Below are 23,341 nucleotides of genomic sequence, written 5' to 3'. Positions count from 1 at the left end.
ATAAATGTGCTGATTTTGGTTTAATCTTGTGCAGTTCTTCAAGTGGACTTGGCTGAATCCAGGCACACGACTTTAATCACAGCCACAAATCTAAATTAGCAGCATTAAGTTAGCAAATCTAAATGAGTGCAGTGTCCCCAGCCAAGGCTGTCTGGGGACCCCGGTGGCCGAGCTGCAGATGCCCTGAGCCACCGAGCCCCTTCCAATCTGGTGCGTGCCAGATGTAGATTAAAGGGCAGGTGGCTGCCCCTGGCTGTCACTGCAGATGCCAGGTCAGGAGGTGGCCAGCGGGTGACACCAGTGGGGTTTGGGGCCTCACCAGGCACTTTCCTCCACTGCTCAGCATTGCCATTCTCCTCCAGGTCCTTGTCACCTGCGGGGCCACCCCAACCTGCAGTGCTGACACAAAACTGAGTCCACTGAACATACCTTTATGCTGCTTCCTGCCACAGCTAACAGCAGCAGGAATGGTGATGGTTGTACTGGTTATGGGAGCAACTCCCAGCACTGCCCACTGCAGCAGACTCCGCTGAGGACCTTGGTAACACGATCTTTTATTTTTCCAGTGGGGACTCAAGAGTTGGAGCCAGCAGTCCTGAATACCTGCAGTCCTCAGAAGTATCTGGAAAAAATACATTAATAGTGCTGAAAAGCAGAGTTTAGGCTGGTATTTTCACTCATCCTTTTTGCTGCCTCCCCGGCTTGCGTGGCACCACCGGTGGGTTATGGATGGACAACAGGAGCAGTAATTGTTGTTCTGATGTTAAATGGCTTTAAATATCAATGGCAATTTAAGATTCCTGCTCCTGGCTGGCTGTGAAACTGTATTTTAGCTGATCTTCATTAATGCATCTCTGGGATGATAATGGGTCTGAGTAATCCGATCCGAACACGTGTGATTGTGCTGGTCCCGAAGGGAGCTGGGTGCTTCATTCCCAGTGTGAAGCCCCTCTGAGCTGTGTTGCTCACGATGGCACATTCCCTCTCAGACACGTGGGTGCTTCTCCGCGGGACCTCCATGGTGCTCCCACCTGCTCCACAAAGGAGCATCCCCCGTCCCTCCCTCCACGGAGCCTTTGGCGTAGTCACTGATGGATGATCTCAGTGAGCTGGCGTGGGCACTGCTGCTGTCGGCCCTGTTCCCACACGCCGTGAGGAGCCGGGGCTGGCGCTGTAAGCGATAAGGATAATTGAGCCGCCGGGCTTTCCAGGGGGAGCAGCGGCAGCCGGAGAGCTGTGATCCGCTAAAATTAGCCCATGATCCATTTTTATTTAGATCCCTGTTGTGGGGGCTATTCTTGAGTTTTGTTTTATATATATTTTTTTTGTTTTATTTGCATTTTTGGGGTTTGAATGACATAAAATTAGCTCCTTCTGAGTTTATTCTGAAAATAGCATTAAGAGCTTAAACGTTCAGTGGAGACGGCTGTAAAGCCATGGAGCTGCAGTGATTTCAAGGCAACTGGGACTTTCAGCTTATCAAGTGAAGCACACATGAACCACCCCTCATTTTCCACACCTGGACATTTGTCATTATGGCCAAGCATCTCCAGCCCAGGAGGTTGAGGGATCTGTTGGGATGCAGAGGTGCACTGTGTGGTGGGATGGGCTCTAGCAGGAGGGGCCTGAGAGGCTGCATGTGCAGTGTCACCAGTGGCTTCCCAGTCGTTTTGTCCCTTTTATTTGAGAGTCTGTGTGTGTATCTGTGTGTTTGCAAACATGCCTGTCTCTCAGCTGTCCCCTGGCAGGCAGCACAGGCTCTCCTCTGTCAGGACAAGGGAATGACAAAGAACCAGGTAGCGCAATGAGAGGGGCACACTGCTACCTGAACCTTCATGGTTTAACCACAGTCTGTTTTGGCTTTTTTATCGTGTCCTGTGCTTGTCTCACAGAGACTAACTGCCATTTGCTCTCCCTTGCAGGCTCTTGAACCTGATCTACAATGGAAAAACTGCTTTTGTTTCTGCTGTTCATTGGCATAGCAGTGCGAGCTCAGATCTGCCCCAAGCGCTGCGTCTGTCAGATCCTGTCTCCGAACCTCGCCACCCTCTGTGCCAAGAAAGGGCTCTTGTTCGTTCCTCCCAACATTGACAGGAGGACTGTGGAGCTGCGGCTGGCAGACAACTTTGTTACAAACATTAAAAGGAAAGACTTTGCCAACATGACCAGCCTGGTGGACCTGACGCTGTCCCGGAATACAATCAGTTTTATCACCCCTCACGCGTTTGCCGACCTGCGCAATTTGCGGGCTCTGCATTTGAACAGCAACCGATTGACTAAGATCACTAATGACATGTTCAGCGGGCTCTCCAATCTCCACCACTTGATACTGAACAACAACCAGCTGACTTTAATTTCTTCCACAGCTTTTGACGATGTTTTAGCCCTTGAGGAATTGGATTTGTCTTACAACAATCTGGAAACCATCCCCTGGGATGCCGTGGAGAAGATGGTCAGTTTGCACACTCTCAGTCTAGACCACAACATGATTGACCATATTCCTAAGGGGACCTTCTCCCACCTCCACAAGATGACCAGGCTGGACGTCACGTCTAACAAACTGCAGAAGCTTCCTCCTGACCCACTCTTCCAGCGTGCTCAGGTGCTGGCAACCTCAGGAATTATCAGCCCCTCGACGTTTGCGCTGAGCTTCGGTGGGAACCCCTTGCATTGCAACTGTGAGCTTTTGTGGCTGAGGCGCCTTTCCAGGGAGGACGACCTGGAGACCTGTGCCTCTCCCACACTCCTGTCTGGCCGGTACTTCTGGTCGATCCCCGAGGAGGAGTTCCTCTGCGAGCCCCCGCTCATCACCCGGCACACCCACGAGCTGCGGGTGCTGGAGGGGCAGCGGGCAGCCCTGCGCTGCAAGGCCCGGGGCGACCCTGAGCCAGCCATCCATTGGATTTCACCTGAGGGCAAACTGATTTCCAATGCCACCAGGTCCGTGGTGTATGACAACGGGACGCTCGACATCCTCATCACGACGGTGAAGGACACAGGCTCCTTCACCTGCATTGCTTCCAACCCGGCAGGGGAGGCCACGCAGACGGTGGACCTGCACATCATCAAACTCCCCCACCTGCTGAACAGCACAAACCACATCCATGAGCCCGACCCGGGCTCCTCGGATATCTCCACGTCCACCAAGTCGGGCTCCAACGCGAGCAGTAGCAACGGGGATACAAAAGTCAGCCAGGATAAGAAGGTGGTTGTTGCGGAAGCAACGTCCTCCACTGCTCTGCTGAAATTCAATTTCCAGAGGAATATACCTGGGATACGTATGTTCCAAATCCAGTACAATGGTACTTACGATGACTCCCTTGTTTACAGGTAAGGCTGCCCCAGCCTGTGCAGGGCTGTACCAGGTGCTCGGTGCTGGCGTGGGGCCCCCGGCCCTGGCAGCTCATCTGCCAGACTTCCCGTGCCATGCTGGGCTGGCCGAGCAGAGCCTGGCCCCTGGCAGCTCATGGTGGGGGCCTTGGGAAGGACTCATGCCATTTTCTGCTCACAGATGGGGAAGTTACCTTGAATGGTGTTATTTTTAGATAATCCAAACGGACCTCTAATCCTCTGAACTGATCCGAGAAGGGTTGTGAGAGTAGATGGATTAAATGGATCTTAATGTGCTCGGCTTTCTGGAAGCAGAGGGAGGACAGTGTCCGTGACCGTGTTCCTTGCTGTACTTTCCGGCGGTGTCCATGCTGGGGAAGTGCAGGGGAGATCTGTGCTGCTGGGCGTGGCCATCACACCCTTCAACACTGTCTTTGTTTGGTTATTTCTTCTATGAATTTCTCTGTCCCATTAATAGGACAAGGGGTGCTGCCTTTAAACTGAAAGAGGGTAGATACAAATCAGATACTGGGAAGGAATTCCTGGCTGTGAGAGTGAGAAGGCCCTGGCACAGGTTGCCCAGAGAAACTGTGGCTGCCCCTGGATCCCTGGAAGTGTCCAAGGCCAGGCTGGATGGGGCTTGGAGCAACCTGGGCTAGTGGAAGGTGTCCCTGCCCATGGCAGGGGGTGGCACTGGGTGACCTTTAAATGTCCCTTCTGACCCAAACGAGCCTGGGATTCTGTAATTCTGCTTCTGATGTGGTTGCTCTGATGGGAGGCTCTGCCGTGCCAAGCTGTGTTGGGGAGCTTGGTGGTGACTGCGCCACATCAAACACTGGGCAGCAGCTGCTGGGGGACGGTGATCAGCCCTGTGGGGGCTGTGGCAGAGGTGGGACAGCCAAGCCGTGGTGCTCAGCATGTTCAGGGCTGCCAGGAGGTGCCTGTGTGTCTGCCAGGGTCATTCACGCTGGTTTCCTTCTCCCCCAGAATGATACCTCCCACAAGCAAAACCTTCCTGGTCAACAACCTGGCGGCGGGGACGATGTACGACCTGTGCGTCCTGGCCATCTACGACGACGGGATCACCTCGCTGACGGCCACCAGGGTCGTGGGCTGCACACAGTTCACCACCGAGCAGGATTACGTGCGCTGCCACTTCATGCAGTCCCAGTTCCTGGGGGGGACCATGATTATCATCATTGGTGGGATCATCGTGGCTTCGGTGCTCGTGTTCATCATCATCCTCATGATCCGCTACAAGGTGTGCAACAACAACGGGCAGCAGAAGGCCACCAAGGTCAGCAACGTGTACTCGCAGACGAACGGGGCTCAGATCCAGGGCTGCAGCGGGGTGCTGTCGCAGTCCATGTCCAAGCAGGCTGTGGGGCACGAGGAGGGTGTCCAGTGCTGCAAGGCTGCCGGCGATGGCACGATGCAGTCGCCGGACACCGGCTCCAGCCAGGACTCGGCCACCACTACCTCCGCTTTGCCTCCCACCTGGACTTCCAGCACCTCCCTCTCGCAGAAGCAGAAGCGAAAGTCGGGGCCCAAGCCCGTCCCCGAGCCGCAGGGCGAGGCTGGCGGCAGCGCCGAGCCCCAGAACTCGAACAGAAATAACTCCACGGCCCTGCAGCTGCCGAGCCGCGCCCCCGCCGCGGCCCCCGCCGCCCCCACGTACAAAAGAGCACAATCAAAGCCAAGTAAGTTCCTCACTCTGCCGGCCGACACATCCCGGGCCAAGCGCCGGCGCTCGCTGGGCGGGGAGCTGCTGGAGCCCCGCGGCGCCGGTGCCGGCGGACTGCGCTCCAAACGGAGCTTGTCCATGAACGGGATGCTAGTCCAGGCAGACAGCGCCGGGGCCGATAGCGGAAAAGCAACTTTCTCCAGTTCTGAGTGGATATTGGAAAGCACTGTGTGACCTGCTTTTTTTTTCTTTTTCTCTTTTTTTTTTTTTTTTAATTTTATTTTAACGATAAACAAAACACCAAACATTGCGTGAAACTCCCTCTCCAGGGGAATTGGATTTGGAGGTCCACTGCTATCTCGCTGATTAATGGCTTGTTCATGCGGGGTTCTGTATAAGCCACCCAGTGCACACAGGGGTTTATTTAGTTTTTGTTTGGTTTTATTTAATATCAAAATCGAAGGCAACATTCAGAGATTTAAAAAAAAAAAAAAGAAAAAAAAAGGAAAAAAAAGATTAAGGGGTGAAAAAAAGCACGAAACAGCACCAGTGCCTTCCCTGCTCTAGGACTGGCTTCCTGGTTCTGCAGTAGCAGAAAACAAAAGAGAGAGTTTTCACAGAAAAAGCCTTTTATAAAGGAAATGCAATTTCCTCCAAGCTAACAAATAACCACTTCTGGATCAATCAGTAAAATGATATTTTTTAAACTGGTCAGACTGTACATTTCTTTTCCGTGACAATGGTGTTGCCTTTGTTTTTAGGCAGATGCTGTACAGGAGCAACAACACTGTGTTGTTATGTTGTGTAAAATAAAATATTCACTCGGTACCCAGCCAGCCTCGCGGTGACTGCCCCGCCGGAGCCGGGCCGGGTCCCACCGCGGGGCCGGGACGAGGAAGGTGCCAGGGCGAGGGGTCCAGGTGGAGCAGCAGGGCCCCGCCAGGTCTCCTCAGGAGGGTGTCTGACCCGCGGTCCCTGAGCACCCACAGCCCACGGCACAGGCATCGCCCCGCCCTGGAGCTTTGGGGCCGGGCTGGGGCTCCTCGGGCTGTGGGGCAGGGCCGGGCAGGGCAGCGAGCGGGGCCGGGGGGGCAGGCAGGGCTGCAGCAGGGAGGCACGGGGCTGTTCAGCGCCTCGCTGGTGGTTGATCGGGACGATGATGGTCATCTCCTGCTGTCCTAGACTTTTGGGCACGTTTGCTGTAAACTTTATGTTTTGTTCCAGTTCTCTTCAGTCCCTGAGCACAGTGAGGGGACTTAAAGATGATGGTCTCACCTTTAACCTGCTGTTGGCTGCAGAGCCCATGGGCTGGAGTGATTTGGGGCCGCTCTGTAGGGACAGGACATGCAGCAGTGGGGGACAGCAGGTGCAAACCCCACGCTGGGTGGGTGGCAGCCCTGCGTGTGCTGCTCTGCTCTGCAAAGGGAAGCCTGCAGTTAATAATAATTAAACTCATATGGTCATCGTGTTCAAATTAGCGACAGCTTAACTCTGAACATTAGTGCATTGTGCATTCTCAGATGCCAAATAATAGGTTCGAGATGGGCTTTGCAGCCATTAAAGTGAGAGAACAGTTACATTTTATGCCCTGGGTGTTTGTTCTTGGGGGCAACATAACCCAGACCAGGTGCCTGAGGACAGCCTGGCTCTACCCAGGGCAGCAGCTGGCCCCAGGCAGTTGTGAGGGGAATGTCCCCTGGTATCCCTGCCTCTGTCTCTGGGATTCTGCAGGGTGGGGATGGTGTTCTTGGCTGTCGTGGGTTGCTCTGGGTGATTTTATTGCCCATCATGGAAGAACAAAGTCTGGATGAGGGTAGTGTAGAGAACACAAAAGAAAGAGGCTTGTTTCTTTTTTAGAAACCCTTTTTGCTTCCCTTGGGAAATGCAGAGACCAAATATGAAACGAAGCCACAGAATGAGAAAAACTTCCTGCTGGGAAAGTTAGAAAAAATGATAATGAATCCCTCCTTGGATTGCTCTGGCAGCCCATGTGCTCCTCAAGGGCTGCATGCACAGAAGGGAGCTGTGAAATAAGGTGCTGCCAAGGACAGGGATGGTGTGTCCAGGGACTGGCAAAATGATGGTTAAGGCTTTGCCCAGCATGGAACAAACACGAAGGTCCAAGCCCTGGTGAGAGGCTGCAGAGGCACCTTCCTTCTGTACTGGGGCACAGGGAGAGCGTCACAGGTTTGCTGCTGAGGGGTTGGGTTTAATTGTGCTTTTTAAAAACATCAAATGAAAATGCTTTATATGTTGTCTAAAGTTGGACCTAAATGTGTCTGATGTTTTGTGAAAGTGTTAAAATATTAATGGCTTCTTGTGGTTTAGGGAAGTTTATTTTTATATTTTTAATTTTTTACTCAAAGGAGTAATTTTCTAAGCACTGCAGCTGATGTTCTGTCCACGGTGCCTCTGCGTCAGCAGCGCAGAGGGACCACATGGCCCTGTGTTCGATTTAATTCTCTGCTGATAGTGCAGGAACGGAGACCTGGGCAGCTGTGGGTTCCTCTGGTGCCAATTCCTCTCCCTGACTGAGAGGAGCATCCCTTGGGATTGCCTCAGGCACGAAACTGGCTGTTCCCACTGGAGTAACTGTGCAGTGGGACATTGTGTTTTATTCAGGCTTGATTCGAAGTATGGGAAGCCTCGTGGAGGAGGAAATTCTCTGTCCTTTCTGTTCAGCAAAACCAGAGTTTGCCAGGAGTGTGAGGCAGAAAAAGTGCTGAGATGCTCCTGGATCAGAATAACATCGGTCATCTTCTCCAAATTGGAATAACTGCTCACCATTGGAGGTGATTGGTGTGAACACATCGGGCACTTTGGGGATATCAGGGGGACGGGAGGTGTGATGTACTGTGGCCCCAGTGTCACCCCCAGCTGCAGAGGGGTCTGCAGGGACATGAGCCCCTGGGGCCACCCCTGGCTCGGCTCCATGTGCTCCTGCTCGGATATAGATTGTCCGAGGGTTTAGCGGTAAGAGGGTCTTTATTCACAGGCACTGGAGGAGGAGAAACTGCTTCAGAAAGTTGTTTTCTCTTACTGAATTGGCTGAAACACACCCCTGGGCCCAGGCCTTCTCTGGAGGTGGTGCTGTGTTAGAGGCTGGTGCAGCCGTGCCTGGATGGAGGAGGAGGGTGTTGTGTTGTGTCTGTTGTTTCCCTGCTGCTTTCCTGCTGTGCCCAGGCGTGTCCTTACCATCAATACATGGTGCTGCTCCGCTCTGGTGCCAACGTGGCTTTATTTCTGCAGCGTGTCCCCGTGCGTTTGCCAGCCGTCCTCATGCCCACGCAGCCCTGCAGACAGGGAGGGGGAGCTGGGGAGCACAACTGTGTGCCCCATGCCTGGAAGAAAGGACACAGCTCCTGGGAACACGTCACTCTGGCTGGGAAGGGCCCGGCACTGCCAGGACATGCCGCCTGCCCAAGGGCTCCTGCTGGGGCACTGGCATGAGGTGGTCTCATCCCTGCCGGTGGCAGAGCTGCTGGAGGCTGGAGGTCTGATGCCGGGAGCACAGGGATGCTCCTGCCTCCTGGGAACCACGACAGCCCTGCTGGGCACTGCTCTGGGAGCATCCCGGGCCGGTGGAGTGACACTGAGCCGTGACAGGTGACAGTCCCGCGCAGCCGCGTGTGCCCTCCAGAAGGTGCAGCAAGGCCCTTTCTGTGCCATGGCAAGACCATGCCTAGAGCCACGGCAGGCACCCGGCACAGAGAGGGGCACACTGCTTTCCCGGGAATGGCTTCAACCAGGAGTAACAGCCACAGCTGCTACCATGACTGCTTCTCTTCCCAGCAACCGAGGGGAACCAGAGCCTTGGTGACCCTGGAGCCTCGGCGGTGCCGGAGCCTCGGTGACCCTGGAGTGTCAGTGGTACCAGAGCCTGAGCAGGACCACTCACAGAGTGGGCACACCTCTGCACTGCCATCGCTCAGGAACATTCACCAGTGTGTTCCAGGGTGCTGCTGCCCACCTGGGGTGCACCATCGCTCCCCTAAAGCTGCACTAACAGCAGCCACCCGGTTGCACGGTGTCTTCCCTGGCAGTAATTTTATTGTTGGTCAGAGTTCTGGTTTAAAAGCAGCAAACTGTGACCAGTCCACAGGGTCCTTATAGAAAATGTGGATCCCCCCTTTCCCCTTTGCAAATGTGTCCCCGTGTGCCTGGATGTGTGTCAGGGTGCTGGGCCTGGGGCAGAGCTGGTGCTGCCAGGTTGGCCCGTGCTGGGTCAGTCGCCCACAATGGCCCCTTGGCCCAGCCAGGGCTCCCCACAGGCGAAGTGCCGAGTCCTGTGCCAGTGGCTGTGTGGTGCTGCACCCCCCATGGCTGCTGAATTGTTCCAGGAGCCACCAGGCACCACGGAGGGGTCCGGCTGGCAGCACCTCACCTGCACGGCAGCAGTGCCGGCTGTGGGCAGGGACACAGCAGCACTGAGTGCCAGGGAAGTCGGCTCTGAGCAGGAACACCCGTGCCCTGTGCTGACTGTCACTGGTCTGGATTGTGGCTGGGGTCTGGATTGTGGCTGAGGTCTGGAGTGTGGCTGGGATCTGGAGAGTGGCTGGGGTCTGGGTTGCAGCTGAGGTCTCGAGTGTGGCTGGGGTCTGGAGTGTGGCTGGGATCTGGAGTGTGGCTGGGATCTGGAGTGTGGCTGGGATCTGGAGTGTGACTGAGGTCTGGAGTGTGGCTGAGATCTGGAGTGTGGCTGGGATCTGGAGTGTGGCTGAGGTCTGGAGTGTGGCTGGGATCTGCCTGTCGCAGCAGCACAGACCCCGTGGGACAGGAGTCCTGGTGCATGGGGTGGCTGCGGTGCCGGTTACAGCACCTACACCCTGCACCAGTAACATGAGCCCAGCAAAAGGTGAAGTTTACTGGTCTTGCTGACTGTGGACTTTTCATACAATGCATGTATTCACAAGAGCTGGTGTGAAGGCTGCTGCTGGAGAGAGAAGCTTGGCTGAGAAGGAAGGAAACTCAAAAGGAAAAGAGCAAACATGGCACATGGCTGGCTGCAGACCCCACATTGGGAACTGTGTCTGTATGAAAATGGACAGAATAAGCTCCTGGTTTTGTGGTGCTGTGTTGCCTCAGGTCGTTTCAAGCACTGAACTTTTTAAGCATCCAAGTCAGGAATCTGGAAGATTAGCCCAGGCTGGTGTGCCTGGCTGGGTCTGAGCTGGTTTTCCTTCTGCACTGCCAGTGTGCTGCTCTGGAGGCACCCGCCAAACCGTGCCATCTCCTCTGGAGGGGAAATTCCCTTTGGGAGAGGGAATGCAGAGAACCAGTTGGGGTAGGGGCCCAGACCCCTCGGTGGGCATGCAGGGACCTCTGCCCCACCTGAGCCCAGGTTCCCCATGGCCAGTCTGTAGTCTGGGGGCTGTAACCCGCAGCAAACCAAGGATGAGTTTAACCGTGGTGCCTGGTTTGTGTTGGCAGCAGCAGCTCTGCACTCCCGAGGTAAGTGGAGCCGTGCCGGGGTGGCAGGACCAGGCCAGGCGGTGGCACAGCTGCCCCGAGGGCTCTCCCTGTGCCGTGGGTCGATGTGGGGGCTCGGGGCAGGACAGTGACACATGTCCTCGCTGCAGTGACCTTTCCTCATGCATGCAAACCTTGGGAAGGCGAGTGCTGTGTCCGTGCCCACCTTCTACTCCGCTCTGGCGTCCTCAGCAATGTGGGAATCCCTGGCACTGTGCGGGGTCGGGGTCCCTGCCGGGGGCAAAGCCTTGGCCTTGGCAAGAGCAGGAGCAAATCTAGAAACTGGAGAAGTCTCCGGTTCTGGAACAATGAGCTCTGCTGGTTCTGTTAGGGGTTTTGGGGGTTGTTTTGTTAGTTGGGTTTTCCCTGCTGCAGCAGCAGCAGCAGTGCTGTGCCAGCACTCCTTGTCGGTGCTGAAGCTGTTGGCTGAGCCAGGGGCTGGGGACCCTGGTACCATTATCCCTGTCTCCCATTAGCTCAGTCTCCCGTTAGCTCCTTCTCCCATTAGCCCTGACTCCCTTTAGCCCTGTCTCCCATTAGCCCAATCTCCCGTTAGTCACCACACTCCCCTGCTGTGCCCTGGCCCCCATGGTGCTGGTGGCACCAATGCAGTGGGTGCTGGGGCCAAGGGCAGGCTCTGCTGCTGCTCCCTGCCCGGGCTGGCCCCGGAGCAGCAGCTCCTGGGACCCTTGGTGTGAGGCCGTGCTTGAGCTGGCCATGCAGCATCTCCTGGGACCATCAGTGGGTGCCGTGTCCAGACCGGCCCCGTGGCAGCTCCGAGGGCTGTCAGTGGTGCTGTGCCTGGGTTGCCCCTCAGCAGCTCCCAGGACTGTCAGTGTGGTCCCACATCAGCACGGCTCCGGCCGCAGGAAGGGCTGGTCCTGCTCCTTGTCCCCTCACTGTGTCTGTTCTGTTTCTTTGTGCAGAAGCCGGGGCCTCTCCGCAGGACACCAGCCCTTCTCCACTCCCTGAAAACGTTGCCACCGACGTTCTTACTCGGCAGAAAACAATCCGGTTCCAACTCTCCAAGGATTGACGTGTTGCACCGCACTCACCCCACCGAAACCTTTACTTGAAGCTGCAGCCGAGGCCACAGCGAGGTCGGCTGCCTCGATAAAACTGTCTTCCCCCCTCACAGGTTGCCCATCTCCCATCTGCCACTCTAAATTACCTTTTTTTCTGGTGTCCAAGGTTTTTATAACTAAAAATTCTGACAAAAAGTCTGGTGGCAACAGCTGCAGTCCCAGGTCATGTTCCATGTTGCCAGTGGTGAGGTCACGAGCTGTAAACACGGTAGCTTCTATCACCTGAACAATAAATGTTTTACTACAATGGCGTGGGCATGTTGGTTGATCCAGGGGCTTGTGCCTGGCAGGTTGGTTGATCCAGAGAGGGGTCTGTCACCTGGCTGTGCTGGGTGGGATGGGGCTGGGCACTGCAGCGGGCAATGGTGGGGGGTCCCTGTGTGTCTGAGTGGGAGCAGTGAGCTGTGCCCTGCCCCAGCCCCAGCTCATGGCTGCTGGTGCCACTGGCCCGGGATGACCATCTGGTTTGCCACTGATGCTGCAGGAGAGCTGCCCAGCATTGCCCCTTGGTGCTGGGTGATGGCACAGGCTTTGGGCAGAGAGGGAGCCCCATCTGCCCCTGAGGGAAAGCCCTGGGGCACCAGGTACTGCCCCGCAGAGCCCCCCTCCTCTGCACCAGCTGGGGAGCCTGGGCTGTGCTGGGTGATGGCACCATGGGCTGCTCCAGCACTATGTGCCAGGAGTGCCAGGGAACAGGCAAAGCACCGAGCACGGTGTGCCAGGAGCTCTGGTGCAATATCAGCCCTAAGGGGACAGTCTGGGGCAAGGGGACAGCTGGGGACTGGCGTGGGACTGTCCTCTCTCATGCTGCCCCAGCCCCTCCAGCCACACTGCCAGCCTGGTGTGGCAGCAGCTCTCCCTGTCTCGTCTTGCTCCTCAAACAAGACTAAGGGTGTTTTTGGTTTTTTGCTTTTTCTTTTCTCCCTTGTCAGCATCCCATCTGGCTCACAGATATAATTAGAGCCTCCTCAGAACCACAGTGAATCAGCCAGGCTTAACACAACTTCAGGAAAACAGATCACAGCTACACAGAGCGTGTCTTGTCGGCTGGACTGGCCTCCCAGGGGCTGTGCCAGGAGCTGGGGCTGCCTGGATGGGGCTCCCCCGGCCCCACTGCTCCCTGGGGGGGGCTGGTCCCACCGATGGCCCCTGTCCTGCCGTGCCAATGAAGGACTTCAGCCCAGGCAGCTGCCTGAGCAACTTGCCCATGGCTTGTCTGTACTAGCAGAGGCAACAACCAGGACATGGCAGCCCATGAAGGAGAGGCTGAGCTGAGCCAGGAGCCTCACCTGTCAGGTCTCCTCTGATGCTGCAGAGCAAGAATTCACCCTGGGGCGTCGGCAAGGGGACCCCAAGCTTGGCACCCAGTGCTTGTGCCTGTGTGAAAAATTCAGTGCTGGTCTGGCCCCACAGACCCTGGGACAGACCATCCATGGTTCATCCAGAGCACGGAATGCCACACTGAGTGGAGACTTCTGGGGGAAAACCATGGGATTTGATCAGGGCTTGGACTCATCACTCTCGTTCCCACGAAGCCTGATCAGGGATCCCTCTGGCTCTGCACACAGCCTGGATTTCCTGTGGATTATAGTAACAGCACCTATTGCTCTTCCCTTGCCTTGCTGTGCAGTGCAACTGGGGTTTGAATTTTGGAAGAGGATGAGCCCAAATAAATCACTTTTCAATAAAATTTTCAGTGGACATTGAGTCCACAGACCCATCCCCTTCCTCACTGCAGTCTGGAGTGACTCCCACGCTGAAGTTCAGGACTTTACTCAGAGCAAGCAGGTGACACTGAGGTCTGTGGAACAGCCAGGCAGGACGAATCCGTGACCCTGATGTGTGAGGTATGGGAATGGCTGGGGCTGCAGATTCCTTCTGACATCCTGCCTTTGTCTGTGCTGCTGCCAAAACCTTTGTTACACCAACATGCTCCGAGCTCTGGCTGCAGAGAGCATGTCCATGCTCAGGATTTCATTCCACATGAATATCATGTTATTCCCCTCATTCAGTGGCTCCAATTTCAGGCTTCCATGAACAGAGCAGAGCTGCTTTCCTCTTGCTGGTTCCTTTCTGTACCCTTTAATTAATTGTCAAGGTAAGTTCCACCTGTCAGCTTGGTGTTAGTTGGAAATCCGGCTTTCATGGGGCAAAATCCTATGAGGTTGTGAATCAGATCTGGGAAACAGACCTGGGAGGTCTGTGGAGTAGAGTGAGCCAGCTGGATGGTGCCAGGAGTGTTCCTCTTGGCGGACCAGAGCTGCACTTCCCAGGGTGGCTTTAGTGGTGTTCCATTCATAAAAGGTTTAGAGGAATATCATCATAACAAGCAAAAGTGATTTGTTATAAGACTGAGAACTTGGATGCTTACTGAAGAATTGTGCAAATCATCTCAGTTGTAAAACTGAAGGGAATTCCGGCCCAGAAACAGCCCTCCCTTAGCACCTGGTGGGTGCTGTGCCAGCTGGGGCTGTGGGTGGGCTCCTCTCCCCCTGGGAGGTGTCGTGGGCTTCCTCGTGAATGGCCCCATGGGCCTGGCCCTGCTCGGGGTCAGTGACCCACTGGGGAGCGAGCGGGTTAATATTTGGAATTGCTTCTCTCAGGAGGTTGACAAAGGTCAGGAAATGTGTCTCTAGGCACTGGGGAGCTGGTGGCCAGTCAGGGGCCCAGGAGAGGCCGGAGGGATGCAGCAGCCCCAGCCCCAGCAGCCTCCTGGGGAGCTCAGGCAGCCTGGCACGCTGCTCTCGGGGTCTGCGGGATGACCAAAGGATGGTGTGTGATAGCTCATGTCTTGTGCTATTCCAGGGCATCCTCAGGCAGAAAAGCCTGGACATTCCAGCCCACCACCATTCCTCACTGCAGTGGGCACTTGGCCCTTTCCATCCTGCAAGGCACCAGGGAAAGCTAGTTGGGAATCTTCAAACTAAACCTTGTTTTCATGGAAATACACAGATTTATCATGGCCTAGTTCTGGGTTTTTTGGGTTTGTTTTCTTCTTTTTTTAGTAGGGGAAAACTAATTGAAGAAAAACTTTCTGTTCAGAGACAGATCCCAGAGCATCCCAATGAGGATCACCCTGGGAAGCAGGAGCTCCATATAGGACTGGATTTGTAGTGGGGATGTGAATCTCCCTTTCCATGTCTGATGCAAATGTCACTCAATATTGGCAGACACTGCTGACGACTTCCTTGGTCTTTTTCATTTGGTTTTTGGTTGATTTTTTGGGGGTTTTCTGTTTGCTTTTTATCGCCTGAAAACTATGAGACCAGAGAAGCACTTACAGGCAGGACATTCCAGATGTTCAGGACTGCTGGGTCCTGGGGCAGCATGGAGTTGGCTCCTCTTGGATGTTCCCAACTGGGCAGGGAATGTGGTTGCGTGGGAGTTGTGTTTGCTGCAAGCTGGGATCTCCAGAGGCATTTTCATGGAATCTGAAAAACAGGGATGGCAGCAGAGACCCCAACCAAAGGCGAGCTCCCTGCAGGGCACTGAGGGGGCTCAGGGGGTGGGAAAGCTGCTCAGTTGGGCACATCCTGCTCAGCTGAGAGAGCACATCCTGGGAGAGCTGGCACTGACCTTGCCAACAGCACAAGGAAGCTGCAGACATCCACAAGGTGCCTTCCTTGGAGCAGTCCCACTGTGTGACGGTGGGCTCGGGGTCTGGGTCAGGAGCTCTCTGCTGTCCGAGTCTCTGGGGCTGCCAAGGACCTGCCCAGACAGAGGCTGGTGAGACACGTGGACAGAGACATGGCAGAGACACCTGGGGACTTTTGAGGACAGTGGGAAAAACCCTTCAGCTTTGACTGTGGGCCACCCTTTAAGGTACCATGGTTTCCCATAATTTTTTTCCATAAATTCCCTTGTGTACACAGGATCAGAAGTCAACTGACACATGCCACTGGATCATATTGTCAAGTCTCCTGAAAGAGACCTTCCCTGGCGACCAGTCAAGAAAAGTTGGGTGACATAAGGAGGGCGTCACCACACTGTTGTCATCTGCTTAATGGCACAGCAATCCCTTTTTCCAGTTATACTGGAAATGATACAGTCCTTTGGAATCATTTCAGGGTGCAATATGCACCACCACATCTGTGCTCACGCTGCTGAGGGGCACTAATTACACAGCTCTTAAACACTCATCCTTTCAAAGTGGTCTATTATTCATCTTCATTATTTAGGAGTGTTCTTCCCTTAAAGTCCTAAAACCCTACTGAATTTTGAAATAGGTGGAATCTAATCTGTGCCTGGCCTGATGTCCTGTCGCTGACTCAGAGGACAGACGTGGGTAATTTGCTGTTGGGGCTGAGCCTTCCCGGAACATCAGGGACATGAACAGGTTTTTGTACTCAGTGTTCTGTGCCAGAGCTCTGGATGAGGTAGGCAGAGGTTGGACTCTGTGGTCCTGCTGCCCTTCCAGCTGCTGATGGAGGGGCTTGGGCTGGATGTGGGGAGAACCCTCCCTCTGGGAGTGGAGCAGGGAGGACAGTCTGTGGCACCTCTGCCCATGGAGGTTTGTGAGAGCCAAGGGGGTAAGGCCCTGAGTAACCTGGTCCAAGCAAGGACCAGGGCAGAGACCCCCCAGGTCCTGTCCATCCAGGCAACTCTGTGTTTCTGGGATTCAGCATGGAGCAAGGAAAGGAGGGGTCACCCAAGCCCCTGCAGAGGAGGGGACAGCACTGCCTTTGGGAGCTGACCCTGCCAGGGGAAGCAAAAATGATGCCAGAGGGATCTCCCAGATACCAAACGTGCATGTCCTTTGTCTCCAAGGGTTTCACACTGCCTGTGCCTTGTCCAAGGGTGATGGAACCTGGTTCCAGCCAAGCAGAGGTGCCAACTGCAGCAGGAGAGATGAGGGTGATGGGAACCAGCTGCCCCTCCACAGAGAGCCCATCAGCCACTGGTGTGAAACTGGCCCAGATGGGGCTCAGGAGGGAATGGGGATGTGAGGAGGGAGGAGGGGCTGCACCTGGTTTTCTGGGTGAAGCTGGGCCAGAAGTGGTGCCGGGGTGAGCCCACCAAGCCCACCCTCCCTGTGGGTGAGAGGCATTTGCCTGCTTGGTTATAAGAAGGAAGAGACTCCATCTCCAAGCCTGACCAGGATATCCTCTCCCTTGGGGCAGATGCTGAGGGCCCTGCAGCAGCTCTGCCTGTGCCAGGGAGTGAGGGCAGCCCTGGAGCTGGGGGTGGCTCTGCCATGGGCAGGTGGGTGTGCATGGGAGCTGCTGGTGCTCTGGGTCAGTGTGTTTGAACAGCCTCCAAGGGAACATTTCCTTCCCTGAAAGTGCATTGTTTGTTGTGCAGTTCACTGAAACCAGAGAAAATTTAAAGTCAAGTATGTGTGGCCAGTGGGTTTCTTTGGGTTGCAACCACTTAAAGAAGGTGGATGGGAGGCAAACACTTAAAGAACACTTATTTGCTGGTGACATTAAAAATTGTTCTTGAAAGAAAAAAAAAATCAGTTGTAAGTTTCTGAGAAGGCTTCTCACTGTATCCCATCCAGCCTGGATTTAGGCTGATCTGACAATCCTGTCGCAGCAGTCACAAAACCTGTCATAGGAGCAGAGGAGGGAAGGCAGCTGGGGGACACTGTGGCTCTGGGGGTGGTGACAGTCCTGGTCAGATGCTCTGCAGTGCCTGGCCAGTGTGGTGCTGGGGACCTTTTGGACTCATTAGTCAGTGGCTTTGTCTGACACCACAGCTGGAGTAGTCTCTGGTTAAAAATGGTGCTGCAGAGTACAACAGGAGCACTGCTGCTTTAGGACATGCTGTGCCGTTGTTCCTCTTCTCTCTCTGGATAAACTTGTGTCTGGAGCTCTGTGGAGTCTCAGTGCTGCCTCTTAAACAGGGTTGAAATATATTTGTATATTTTTGCTGATGTCATAGATAAATGTGGGGCACAAGTGTCTTTTCTGTCCCCATTACTCCCTCACATTAACTGAACAAATAACCCGTCAAGCTTGGCTCTGAGGGTGCTGGTTGTGCTTCCGAGTGATGCAGTGGGGTACAAATTACAGAGAGCATCTTGACAGGTTGCAATAAACTGAGCTTAAAAAATCCCTGCAATATAGGAGAGCTGGAGCTGGGGTTCTGTTTCTCACTTGGAAACAGAGGAAGGTTATTAATTGTGTGCTGACATTGGCAGAGGAACACGGTGTGCCAGGTCTGCAGTGGTGGCAGTGCCTGCCCTGTGTCTGAATTTGCTGCGGCCTTGAGTCCTGTTCCTCTCTCCCTAAGGCAACATCTGGCCTGAACAGGGCAGGAAGGAGGGTGATAGCATGAGAAGCTTCTCAGAGGGTTCATCCCAGGAAACTTTGCAAGGGCTTAATGTGGGTCCTGAGGCCCCTTTTATAACACGATTAAACATTGGTGGCAGTCAGCCTGTGACACTCTGCTGTTGGACTCGTGGTCACACATGGCTGGCTCCCAGCTCCTGGACAAGTCCAGGCTGAAGGCTCCTGGGCTCGGGGGTTTGTTCCTCTGGATAGAAGTGTTTCTTCTGGAGTGGCTGAACTGCACTGGGCTGCACCAGCACGGTGGCTCCAAGTTTCCCTTGCCCAGGAAGCCACATCTGCTCTCTGTGCTGTCTGTCTGTCCCTCCACAGCCAGGTCAGGATGTGCCTGTTCCACCAGGGAGGGACTCTGCTGCCTCAGTCGCTCTTCCCACGTGGTTCTGATGTCAATAACAACTGTGGAGCCAAATTAAATGTCCTTAATAGGCTCTTGTGGGGATCTGCTCAAAAGGCATTTGTGATTCTTCAGGCATTTTCCTTCTGCTTCACATAAAGTGCATTTGTGGTGTGGAACAGAGGTCAGTGAGTGTCACTTAGGATGAAATCCCCACTGCATTCACAGCGGTGACGCCGGGTGTGGGCAGTGCTGGATGCTGAGCGGGGGCTCCATCGGGATGGTTTTCTTTCGCCCAACAGACTTCACAGTGGAGCTGCCCAGGATTTCTCTTTTAACAAGCTCCCTCCCTCCCCTTCACTAGTGCCTTAAGGAAAATCCCAAAGGGCTCGTTATGTCTCCAGCCTGCAGGACGTGCAGTCTGGATCTGGCAGCAACCTTGCCCTGGCAGCCTGAGCCCCAGGATCATGCCCTTGGTGCCTTCTCCCTGCCCTTCAACCCCTCAGGTGGCTGGGATGGAGAGGGCCTTCAGAGAACCCAAAACCATGCAGTCCCTTAAACAAAATCAAGAAACTCAATGTTGTTTTAAAAAGGAATGGATTGGAGCTTAGCAGAGGTTTGGAGAGGGTTGTGTGCTGGTAGGTTTTTTTTGTGTGGAGGAACTATGGATGGAGTAACAGGTTTTTTTCTTTGGATTCCATCCTCGCATGGTGAAATAGTAAAGCCCAGTCCTTCTCTGACCCAGGCAAACACCTTCCAGTTCCCAATCACGTACTGATGCTTTGATGGAAGAAAAAGAAAGGGAGGGGACTCTGTAACACTTATAGCATGTTTTTCCATTAAATCTTCATTATCTTTATCCCACTGGGGTTGTGTGATAGCACTTGCTTTGCCAGCTGTGCACAGCTGGATGCTCTGGAGCACAGCAAAACCTGGAGAACTGCAGCATGGCCTGGCAGTGTCAGCAGGAGGACGGGGGGGCTGGAGGGGTGTGGGGGGTCTCAGTTCCTTCCTGGTGCCCTGCTGAGGTCCGGCCCAAGCGGTGCAGGGAGTCCCACCGGGTGTCACAGTGAGGTCGAGGCCCTGCTGTGCTGGATCCTTGGAGCACCCCTGGAGTGTGGCCCCAGGCAGGTGCTTCTGTGAGTTGTGGTGCTTCCCTTTGCTGAGGGAGAGGGCTGGCGATGGGGAGACCACCCAAACCCCCACCCAGCCACCCCCATCATCTCTGGGCATCGACCTCCTGCTGCCCCAACCGTGCAGCCCGGAGCAGTGACCAGCTGCTCCCATGGGCCCTGCTCACTGACAGCTGCCATGGAATAGCTGTGGCTCTTCACCAGCTTCTCTGATAGCCCCTGCTCACTGATAGCTGCCATGGAATATTTGACTAACATGGAATATCTGTGGCTCTTCACATCGAGCCCCTTTCCCTTCTCCCTGGCTGTGCCTCCGTGTCTGCTGCTGCTATAAAAGCACTCCAGAGTTAATAGAGTGAGCGGGAGGAGCTGGTGTTTCCTTCTGCTTTCCCAAATTACCTTTATGGAGAGTGTAACTGTTTGATGTGGACAAAGAAATTGTCTTTAACAGCTCTTTCTAATCTCATCTGTTGGGAGTTTTTTTCCCCTCTCAAAAAGATTTACTCTTCTCTTTGGTATCTCTGCCTTTGCTTTAAATTTAATCTCAGTGTCATTTGTCTTTACCCCTATTCAAAATCAATGAGGTGGTGAAAAAGAGAGGTTTACATGGGAAAGTCTGTGTATCTTAGCAAGTGCACTTGGAGCTGCTCCCCTGATAGTTGGCTCATTTAAAACGTGGGATGACCAGGTCTTTTGGTGTGGTGTGTTTTGGCTGGTTTGTTTGGGGTTTATTTTTTTGTTTGGGGTGTTTCGGTTTTGTTTTGCTTTGGGTGTTGTTTTTGTTGATTTCTTTGTTTCTTTGGGGGTTTTTTTGTTTGTTTGTTTGTTTGTTTTAAGAACTTGCTTTTTTCCGAGTTGTTTTCTGTCTGGAACCTCTTAAATTCTCATACATTTCCCACTGTTCTCACTAATACCAAAGTCCTTTCAAATATATTTTTCCCATCAAAATGTGTTAAGAAAACGAATCACCTCTGAAGTGCCTTTTTGTGTGTGGGCTTTTGCCTTCAGTGGTTCTACTGAGCCGTGTGAGGTGTTCCCCAGCTCCTCTCCTGGTGAGAGGAGACTCAAACGTGGCAAACCAGGTGATGGGTGGGAGAGACCAAACACTCCAGGTGCTGAATTTGTCACCTGCTCTGTCAGTGTCACACGCAGTCCCTGAGAGTCCCTGGCATGGGAACTGGGGTGCTGGTACCTGGGCATCAGCAGCGAGCCCTGGGCAGGGCATCCAGCCTGTCTGGTGAGAGCTGACTTTCCATGCGTTGTTCTTCATTCTTGGGAAAGGCACCACTTCATTTCTAATGTTCTAATAAAGGGGCAAAGCAAGGTCACTGCTGCTGGACCTTTTATCCCACACAGCCTCATCTTTTCCTGCCTCATATGAGCCAAGAAATAAATCTTGTGCCTTGAGTTGCCACCTAGTCCCAGTCTTGGGGCAGGTGAGTGCAGGGGGAGCGGTTGGTGCATTCCTGGATACGATGCTGAGGGAATGGGAGTGCCTGGCTGAGCCGTGGCTGGGTGGGTTATTGGCTGGCCTGAGGCCTCATGTGAGCTTGGATCAAATGTTCTTCTGGGCTGCAAACAGATTGTGATGGATTACTTCAATATTTTACTTTTAGTTCTGCTCAGACACTTTGGGCAGTGCTGCTGCTTGTTATGGATATTGTGCTGTAAAACCCTGAAAACGCTGCGTCCTTGGCTGTCTGCCTGTAAACTTGGGCTAAAGAAGTTTCCTGACCTTGGAAGGGTGAAAAAAATAGAGGCAGACAAACGCATCCATATGATGTTTGAGAAAGTCATAAATCCAAGCTGGAATGAGAAGTAATTTAGTCATCCCTTTGGAGTTGTTTTCTGGAAGAAAATAAGTATTGAATATCAAATTTGCATCCAGTTGCTTTGATATCGATGGCATGAGACAGTATGAATTTCTTAAAAGACAGAATTTGAATTTATCCCCTCTGCCTGCATTTGTGGATAGCCCAGAGCCACACTGGCAGCCGGAGCTGGGATTGGAGAGGGTTCCTCCTGGCAGCTCCGAAGGCTTTGCTTGGGATGTGACAGGCTGGTTTACACGAACGTGTTTTTGAAATGCTGCTGCCAAAACTGCTGGGCCAAACCTAGGAGGGTGTTGTGTTTGGATGGTTCTAAACCCAAGCAAACTCTTAATTATTCCAACAGTGAGCTCAGGTGGGAGGTACAACCCTGGAGTGCCCCAGGAGAAGCCATCTGAGCTCCTGTTCTCATCCAGCAACACTCGGCTGCTTGTTCAGTCGTCACCCCCATTAATGGGGGATGAACCCCCGAGGGCTCCCCGAGGGCAGGGAGCTCGGCTGGCGCCTGTCACGCTGCCAGGCCAGGAGTGTCCTTGTTCTGCTGTGCTGTCCCAGCCTCCCCCCTGCTGTGTGGCTGCGGAGGGTGGGGATGAGCAGCCTGGAGCCTGGGAACAGCTGTGCCCGTCCCTGCCCCGCGCTCCTCCCTGAGGAGCAGATCCACAGGGAGTGGGAATGCTCCTGCCCTCGCCCCAGCATCCTGTGGGAGCAGTGCCACGTGCAGGTCACCTCCCTGCTCCCAGCAAAGTCAGGATGGGGATAGTGGCCGTGGCTCTGGGCCAGCTGGTACATCTGGCCGTCGCTTCCCATGTGCCTCCTCCTTCCCGGAGCATCTTCCCCAGGATTTTATAGTGGCTCAGCTGGTTCTTGACATTTTTCCTTGCCGATTAACCAGCCAATATCTCTTTAGTGCTGACTGCCATCGCTCTGGGAGCACTGTGGGCTCTGTACCGACCAGGAGATCTGAGCTGGGGGCACTGGTTTATACTGGGGCAGCGACTGACACCTGGCAGAACAAACCCTGCTGCCAGAGTTTGCTGTGGCTGCACTTTAACTTCCCTTGTTAGCATAAGCAAGGAATTCACTAAACGGCCCTGCCGGGTGGTTCCACCCGTCTGTGACCTCCCAGTTAATATGAGTGTGATGTGGAGAGTGCAGGTTCGGGAGGGTGCCAGAACCTGGGTTCCCCTGGGCCCCAGCACGGGGAGCTCCTCCTTCCAGAAACACCAGGGAGTTCACCTAAAGAGGTTTTAGCTGTATTTTTAATGAATTTTTAAATAATGACTAGCTAATTTGGAGTGTGTTAGTGCTGCTGTAACTGGACTAATAATAACTGCTGCTCATATTTCGATGAGCTGGAGGAACGTTAATGGGAGCGGCAGCAAATCCGGGCCTCGGACCGCGCTGCCTCTGCAGTGACACGACCTGGAGTGGAACAAATGGAGTGGATATACTTTTATGGCAAGCCATAACACGCCCTCTGAGGTATCTTGGGTTTCACTGGATGATTCCAGCTAATTGTCCTTGAGTTCATTATTGAGAAAACTCTCTGCTGTTATTTGAAATGATGGAGATTTTGAGGCAGGGAAAATCACTGTTCAGTGGCAATACCCTGCCAGACATCCTTACTGCGGGTCTGGGGTTGGACACCTTGGCATCCCTCTGTTGTTTCTGTTAGTGAAGACGGGAGTTATCATTACTCTGTCACCTGCTGGAGTGGGGCTTGTCTTATGACTCCTCTTGGTGGAAAACTAATTCCATGTGGTCCCATGGGAACTCCCTCAAAGCAGGGACTGTGTGGCCCCAAAATCCTTTGGAAGGGCAATTCTCTTCAGTTCACAGCAGCTTTTGTTCATAATTCCCACCCTATTCCCTGGAATTATTTTATAAACATATGAAAGTGATGGTGATTATATTACACAGACAGAATAAACAAACAAAAAGTGGAATTTGCAGAGGCCAATGAGACACCTGCACTGGGGGCACAGCTTTTTGAGATGGCTGCTTCTTTTTTTTTTATATTCTTGTTGGCATTTCAGTGAAGAAAGGATTTAAAATACAGCACAATTTAAGGGTATAAATAATCATTCTTATTATCTGATTTATGTTAACTTATGTAAAGACTAAGAGCTTAAGAGAGTAGTTTGTCATTTGATTGTGTCTTACCCTGGTATTGTGGAAGGCCTTCTG

General features: G+C 53.7%; 1 protein-coding gene across 4 annotated transcripts in view; it reads left to right on the top strand.

Moving 5' to 3' along the window:
- Positions 1-11,815, top strand: part of LRFN5 (leucine rich repeat and fibronectin type III domain containing 5) — a 36,644-nt gene extending 24,829 nt beyond the window's left edge. For 3 of the 4 annotated variants that reach the window (XM_064659734.1, XM_064659733.1, XM_064659735.1), the window contains exons 2-3: positions 1,923-3,330; positions 4,318-5,845. In XM_064659734.1, the coding sequence (XP_064515804.1) occupies positions 1,943-3,330; positions 4,318-5,248 (2,319 nt within the window). In that variant the 5' untranslated portion in view covers positions 1,923-1,942 and the 3' untranslated portion in view covers positions 5,249-5,845. Of the gene's footprint in view, positions 1-1,922; positions 3,331-4,317; positions 5,846-11,409 lie in introns of those variants that run through there. The other variant, XM_064659736.1, reaches the window with a different exon arrangement.
- The last annotated feature ends 11,526 nt before the right edge of the window (positions 11,816-23,341 follow it).

The sequence above is a fragment of the Pseudopipra pipra genome, chromosome 6 (genome assembly GCF_036250125.1).
Source record: "Pseudopipra pipra isolate bDixPip1 chromosome 6, bDixPip1.hap1, whole genome shotgun sequence".
NCBI classification, from domain to species: domain Eukaryota; kingdom Metazoa; phylum Chordata; class Aves; order Passeriformes; family Pipridae; genus Pseudopipra; species Pseudopipra pipra.
Note: the sequence above shows the minus strand (reverse complement) of the source record. Positions and strands in the feature narration are given on the sequence as shown.